The sequence below is a fragment of the Elephantulus edwardii genome, unplaced genomic scaffold (assembly GCF_000299155.1).
Source record: "Elephantulus edwardii isolate Elephantulus edwardi_28Jun2011 unplaced genomic scaffold, EleEdw1.0 scaffold00185, whole genome shotgun sequence".
NCBI classification, from domain to species: Eukaryota; Metazoa; Chordata; class Mammalia; order Macroscelidea; family Macroscelididae; genus Elephantulus; species Elephantulus edwardii.
Window position 1 is genome coordinate 5,197,395 of NW_006399935.1, and position 7,188 is coordinate 5,204,582.

Below are 7,188 nucleotides of genomic sequence, written 5' to 3' on the forward strand. Positions count from 1 at the left end.
GGCTGCAGGGCCTCCTTCCCCTGGAAAGAAATCAAGTTCAAGGTTTCTCAACAGACTTGGGCTAGGATTAGCTGGAAAGCCAGCCTTGAAGGCAGGCACCACCTTTCACCCGTTTTACAGGTGCGAGGACTGAGGCTGTGTGAGGAAAGCGCTTTGTCCATCTTGGCATGGCGTGGGCAGAATGGGGCCTCTGGCGTCTCGCTAGGCTGACCTTGCTGTCCGCACCTCATCTCACCTGGCTGGGAAGCTGGGGCACAGGCTGCTCCAGGAAGCGTTGCCCTCACCTTCAGGGCCACCTGCCCTCCGCACACCCCAGGCCTCCCTGCGGCAGTGAGCCAGGCGTGGTGTCTCTGACATACTGGAAAAGCTGAGCCTTGTTGAATGTTGTTGTTCTGACCCCAGTGCATCAGAAGCCAGCTGCTCTGCAGAGTTGACCCGGCGGTGGCCTTTTGGAAGTAGGGAGTCCACACTGCCAGCGGTTCAGCTACTCTCCAAGCCCTTAACCCATCTGTTTTGAGCAGGTAGTGTCCATCCACAAGACTCCCTCGACCCTGACCCTGGCCGGCTGGTCCTCCCCCCTGACTCATTCATCGCTGCTGGGTTTCCTTCCATAGGTATCACTTTGCCCCACTGAGCACCTTTTGTCTCTGAAAGAAGCATCCTGGTCCCGGTCAAACCGGTCATCTCTGAGTCAGCCCTGACTCAAGGCAGCCTCCGTGCTTGGGGTTAACAAGGACTGATTTACTGGAAGCAGATCACCAGGCCGTTCTTCCTAGGCACCTCTGGGCAGACTTGAACCTGCCTCCGTTAAGCTTCTCACATTCGCCGTCTGCTCGGCTCGGGATGCCTAGCTGGCCCCGACTGAGTCCTGTGTGACCCACATGCTGGGAAAGAGCTGTGCTCTGAGGGGGTTTTCAGGGGCTGGTTTTCCGGAAGCAGATCACCAGGTCTGACTTCGGGGGTGCGTCTGGGTGGCCTCTACCCTTTTGCTCAGCAGCTGAGCAAGTGCATTAGCCATTCACACCCCCAAGTCCCCTCCGCCCGGCCCTGGTCAGTTACAGTTACAGTTCAGTGTCCCTTTAGCCGCTGCACTGGGCTGAGCCCTTCCACTTGGCAACTGAGTTGTCCCCATGTCCTGCTTATCATCCACACAGCTACAAGGCCCTCTGCCTACGCATCAGGACAGGCGTGAGATGTTCCCTAAAGCGAGGTTTCTGGGTCAAAGGGAAGGGCCCTCTTGAAAGCTAAGCGCTGTCGGCACATTGGACTCCCACCTCCCGTGGCGTAAACACTCAAGCACATGACTACTAGACAAAAAGCTGGCATTTCAAACCCACCCAGAGGTGCCTCGGAGAGAAGACCTGGCAATCTCCTGAAAGGTCACCCCCCCCCCCCGAGAGCCCCATGGGGCAGCTCCGCTTTGCACACGTTGAGTCGTCACGAGCTGGACCTGACTTGATGGCCAGTGGAAGGATTGGTGCACTGCCCAGCACAGTAGGGGCGTCCTCCCTCATTACTGGTAGGGGTGGCCCTTGCAGGGCTGCTCCCAACCTTGCTGGGGTCCAGAGACCAGCAGCAGGAGCGCTGGGAAAGGGTCAGAAATACAGGCTCCCGTCCTGTGACCCCTGCACGTGGTCAGCTCACGTTAACGCTCAGGAGGTGCGGCCCCAGGAAGTGTTGCCCTCTGTCCCCAGCTGTCGCGTGGGCTTGGACTTTCCCCTGGAGGCAGGGACTGCACTGATGGGAATCTCCACTGTTCCCTCTGTTTCAGCGCCTGCAGAGACCATGGCTGCCAACAAGGCTAAGGCAGAAGCCACATCCAGTGCCCAGGTGACAGCAGAGGAACCGGTACAGCAGGTGAGGAAGGTGTGGGACAGGGCCACCCCCACCCTGTGACCTCTCAGAAGCCTCTCACAGGGATCTGTTAGTTTCCCTGGTGACACTATGGTTTAAGTGCCCAACTGCTAAGCATAAGGTCAGTGGTTCAAAGCCACCAAGCAGCCCCGCAGGAGAAAGATGAGACTTTCTACTTTTAAGATTGTCATCTTAGACCCTGTGGGGCTGTTTGCTCTGTCCGTCACTGGCAGTGGGTTTGGGATTCCCAGGTGGGGCAGGAGATGGGGACTCTCGGGCTCTTGGGGGGTGGGGAGGAGGAAGGACTTTCTCCCTGCAGCCACATCCTCCCCTCCTGTGAAAGGTCTCTTAGTACAGTTGCCATGGAGACGGCTCTGCTTCCTAGTGACCCATGTCCATCAGAGAAGAACCATCTCCGTAGTGTTTCCAGGGGAAGATTTTCAGAAATAGACTGCCAGGCCTTTCTTCTGAGGCCCTCTAACCCACGGCCACTTAAGGAGGCCATCCTTCAAGTTTCTGAGGCTGTAAGTCCTACTAGAATGCCTCGCCTTCTGCAGAGCAGCTGGTGGATTTGAACCATCGACCTTAGGTTTGGCAGTCCAGCATCTAATGCATTATGCTACTGGGTGTAGTTAGGTGGATTCAAAGAGCCAACCTCTGGATTCTCAAATGAGAAGGTTAATAAATTTCATCATCTAAGGACAAAAAAAACCCCCAGTGACCACAGAGTCAGAGCAGACGCACAGCTGCTTGGGGCCTGTCACAGTATAGCCATGCTCCATAGGGTTTCTGGGGTCGAGTTTTAGGAAAGTAGTTGCCAGGCCTTTTGAGGCACCCATGGGTGGACTTGAACCACCAACCTTGGGGTTAGCAGCAGAGGGTTTTAACTGCACCACTCGGGGCCTCTGCCTGGTGCTCAGTGTGAAGTTGATGTCCACCCCGCTGAGCTGCAGAGTGAGGGTGAGGGTAGAGGAAGCGTGGGGACCCTGAGGTCGCTGGCTGTTGCAGCTGCCTGACTGTACTGTGGGGATGAGCTGCACCCCAGCCCGTCTGACTGTCCCTTCTCCCCAGCCCAGCGTGGTCACCCGGGTGGCCAACATGCCCTTCATCAGCTCCACCTGCGACATGGTGTCTGCGGCCTACGCCTCCACCAAGGAGAGCTACCCCCAAGTCAAGTCCGTCTGCGATGTGGCAGAGAAGGGCGTGAGGACCCTGACGGCCGCTGCGGTCAGCGGAGCCCAGCCCCTCCTGTCCAAGCTGGAGCCGCAGCGTGAGTGCAGCCCCCGCGCCCCCAGCCTGCACGCCCGGCCACTCGGGCCCACTGCCCCGACCCCCAGCCTGCACGCCCGGCCACTCGGGTCCACTGGCCCCGCGCCCCCAGCCTGCACGCCCGGCCACTCGGGCCCACTGTCCCCGCGCCCCCAGCCTGCACGCCCGGCCACTCGGGCCCACTGTCCCCGCGCCCCCAGACTGCACGCCCAGCCAATCAGGTCCACTGCCCCCACGCCCCAACCTGCACGCCCGGCCACTGGGGCCCACTGCCCCGACCTGCCCCAGCCAAGCTTGGCAACCTGAGGAAGCGGAAACGGGAAGTAACCATCACGTTCTCTTGCCTCCTCTCCTGCAGTTGCGTCCGCCAGCGAGTATGCCCACAAGGGGCTGGACAGGCTGGAGGAGAACTTGCCCATCCTGAAGAAGCCCCCCGAGAAGGTAACTGGTATCCACCCTAGGGGCTCCTCCAAGGGCCCGGCTAGCTGGTGTCCATCCTGGGTGCTCCTCAAAGGGCCCAGCTGGGTGCTGTCAGGACTGCACTCCAGAGGGTCATGGGTGACTGGTTTTCCCAAGCTGGATAGCCAGGACTTTCTTCTGAGGCACCTCTGGGAGGATTCCTTCTCTGACCTGACCTTCTCTTGTGATCCTGATCCGAGCGGCCACTCTCTCGTTTCTTCTGCTCTCTGGCCAGTAGTGGCTGGTTCTCATGGTCCATTAGTCCTTTGGACTGTTTGAATCTTTGGGTTTTCTTCCCTCTTCTTTGCCCCAGATGGGGAGAGAGGATCTTGTGACAGTCTCTCCCCCGCCTCCCCACGAGGTGGGCTTAGCCAAGAGAGCGGTGCAGACAGTTATACTCCAGTGGGTTGTGAACCAAAAGGTTGGAGGTTTGAGTTCACTTAAAGAGGTGCATCTGAAGAAAGGCCTGGCAATCTGCTTCTGAAGATGAGCCCTGAGATCTCTGTGAAGTGCAGTTCTGCTCTGACACTTGTGGGGCGCCCATGAATCGGAACCCATGGCAGCCGGTGTGATTTTTTTTGGGGGGATACACCCGTGTGAGGGCTCCGCTTGTGAGTCTCGAGAGACAGGTTTGCTGAGTTGCGGGAGGATGAGATATGAGACATGCCACCTTGGAGACACTTTCTTGGGCACCAGTGTTCTCTTTCTGCCCTGCCGCTAGCCCTCGAGGCCAACATTCCTGCCTTTTATAGAAGGGCTGAGCTCAGGGCAAAGCTCCACAAGGTCGCCCAGCCAGGGCTGCACCAAGCACATGTCCCTGTGAAGGACACAGAGCACTCAGTTCCTGTGCTCTTTCTCTACCCCCATTCCACGTGACCATGGTGTAGTCAGAGCTGGGATTTGAACCAGGGGCAGCGTGAGCCGGGCAATCCGTGGTGCTCAATTAACTTTGTGCCCGTGTTACCACCTGACAGCCACACCAGCATGGCTCCAACTCACGGCAACCCCACGTGGGTCAGAGTAGAACCCTGCTCCACAGATTGTTCAACAGAAGGTCACCAGGCCTTTCTTCCAAGATACCTCTGGGTGGACTTGAACCTCCAGTCCTTAGGACAGCAACCCAGCATGTTAACCCTTTGCACCACTCAGGGATTCATGTCCCCCACCACACAGACATACATAGCCAGCCATCCCCACAGGTCCTGGAAGGCTGGGTGTTCAGAGTGGTACCGTCTTTTAAAGGTGAAAACTGTGGTGGCTGTGTAGTTTTCCAGGGACCCTCTGTGTGGAAAGAGGGGTCTCAGTGGTGCAGTGGTCAAGTGCTCCGAAAACTGCTAACTATAAGGTCAGCCGTTCTAACCTACCTGCTGCTGGAGGGACAAAGGTGAGGTCATCTGCTTCTGTAAAGATTTATAGCCTTGGAACTCAGGGCTGAGGGCCAGGGCTGAGGGCCGGCTGGCTGACCTCTGTCCCCCCAGGGCCTGTAGAACCCTCCCATCTCTGGTGTATTGAAAGCTTTTTAGAACTCAGACCCAGGAACAGCAGATGTTGGCTGACAGCTTCTTTCCCGAAAAAGAATTCAAAGAACAGCTATTTAGGAATTGAGTGCCCTCGGGCTAAGACTGGCCCTCTTTATTTATATTCGCAAATAAAGTCTTAGTGGCACACAGCTCTGCCCGTTTATAGCATCTCTGGAGGCTTTCATTTTGGTAGCCTTGCAGCCATCAGCCACAGGGAGGTGTGTGGTCTGCAAAGTCTGAAGTATTTTCTGCCTGGTTCCTTTACAGAGTAAGTTGCTCACCCCAGAGCAATACTATTAGCCAGTCAGGGTTATAGGCTGTAAACCCCAGATTATAACTGCTGTTGGTTGTCCTCAGGATGGTCCCAGAATCAAAGGAGCCCCTTGTAAATGCACAGAGACACAAGACGCTGTCTGCTCCTGCCTTGTCCCCACGGCCGGCTACGGACAGGATCTTGTGGCCTGCAGGTTTTCTATAGCTGATTTTCAGAAGTAGATCACCAGGCCTTTCTTCCTGGTCTTAGTGGCAAAACTGGCCCAGCATCCTAGATACACCCAAGCCTGGCTGGGCGAGGCTGTGCCCTGGGTGGGCTTCAAACCTGCATCTGCTGCAGGGGAGGCGAGAATTCTACCGCTGGACCACCACAGCCTCCTGCAGGCAAAATGGCCACTTCTGCCCCTTGGTTGCTGGGCAGCCGCAGAAAACTGCTTAGCTGCTCTCAGCCTCACTTTCTCTTCTGTAGAATGGAAGGGTGCTGCCTGGATTGTGAGGTGGCCTGGTGGCACAGTGGTTAAGCACTTTGCTCCTAATTAAAGGGTTGATGGTTCAAACCCGAACAACTGCTCCCCAGAATGAAGCCCACTCCCATCTGCTGATTGACCCAAAAGTTAGAAGACAACAACAAGCTATCCTGAGTCGCTGAGCTCTGGCCCTCATTCGGGAGCCCTCTGGGCGGCAGGACCATCTGGCAGCCACCCCCCACCCCCCCAGGTTCTATGGAATCAGACTGTCTTTTGGGGAGTGGCTGGAGGATTTGAACTGCTCACCTTTAGGTTAGCCACTGAGCTAGCTGTTTGCACCATCAGGGCTCCCTAAGCTCACACAGGTGGCATTGTGTACCAGCTTGGAAGTCTAGGGGTCTGAAAGCAGGTGTTGGAAGGGCTGTGCTCCCGCCAGTGTCTCTGGGGACAGTCATTCCAGCTCCTTCAGGCTTCTGGAGCAGCTGGTGAACCTTGCTACCCCTTGGCTGGAGGCCACGTCCCTCGGCTCTCTGCCTCTGTCCTCACCTGGCCATCTTCCCTCTGTGCCTCCGGGTCTTCACGTGGCCTTGTTATTAGGCAACCTGGCCAGGCCACCCTTCTCCAGTGTAACCTCCTAACACCTGCAAATAACCCAGCTGACCAATAAGGTCAAGTGCTGAGGTTCCAGGGGGGCTGAAGTTTGGGGGACTTTCCTCAGCCCAGCACACAGGGTCCCTCCCCCGGGCACCACTGACACGGGCCAGGTCCTTCTTGGACGGTACACCCTGTGAGCTGTGGGGCATTGGGACCACCCCTGCTCCACCCACTTGAGGCCTGCAGCACTGCCACAGTCGTGACAAGCAGAGAAGTCCCCGGACATCACCCAGTGTCCCCTGAAAGGAAATATTGTCCCCAGCCGAGAGCCACTGGGTTAGAAGACCTTCTGTGTCTCATAATCACCTGATGTCCTGGGACACAGAAGTGGGGTAGCAGACGCTGAAGGGCTCCTGGTTCACACTTTGGGAATTTGTTCTGGTGGGCAGGGAGAGTAGGGATCCAACTCAGTTTTTCTTCTTGTGTAATTAAGGCAGGTTCCCTGTGCTCTGCACTGCTGACGGGGACGCTGGGTCCTGTCTGGGGTCCGTCCCGTGCACTGTGGGTGTGGACTCCACCCACTCCGTGCCAGTACTACCATCCCCATGGCTGGAAGGAGCGCACATGCCTCCTCATATTGCAGTGACCCTTGGTGGGCAAAGCCAGTGCCCCTTTGGAGTCCCCACTGCTCTGAGGGGCTATTGTTAGGTGCTGTCTGTGCTCCTAGGACTCAGCTGCTGCATGAACCACAC

The 7,188-nt window shown here is 57.1% G+C and overlaps 1 protein-coding gene across 3 annotated transcripts in view; it reads left to right on the top strand.

The window, feature by feature from the left end:
* The first annotated feature begins 1,785 nt into the window (after positions 1-1,785).
* The window catches only part of PLIN3 (perilipin 3), a 23,636-nt gene continuing 18,233 nt past the window's right edge, over positions 1,786-7,188 (top strand). For 2 of the 3 annotated variants that reach the window (XM_006896377.1, XM_006896378.1), the window contains exons 1-3: positions 1,786-1,857; positions 2,926-3,124; positions 3,482-3,564. In XM_006896377.1, coding sequence (XP_006896439.1) covers positions 1,786-1,857; positions 2,926-3,124; positions 3,482-3,564 — 354 coding nt within the window. Of the gene's footprint in view, positions 1,858-2,925; positions 3,125-3,481; positions 3,572-7,188 lie in introns of all 3 variants that reach the window. The other variant, XM_006896379.1, reaches the window with a different exon arrangement.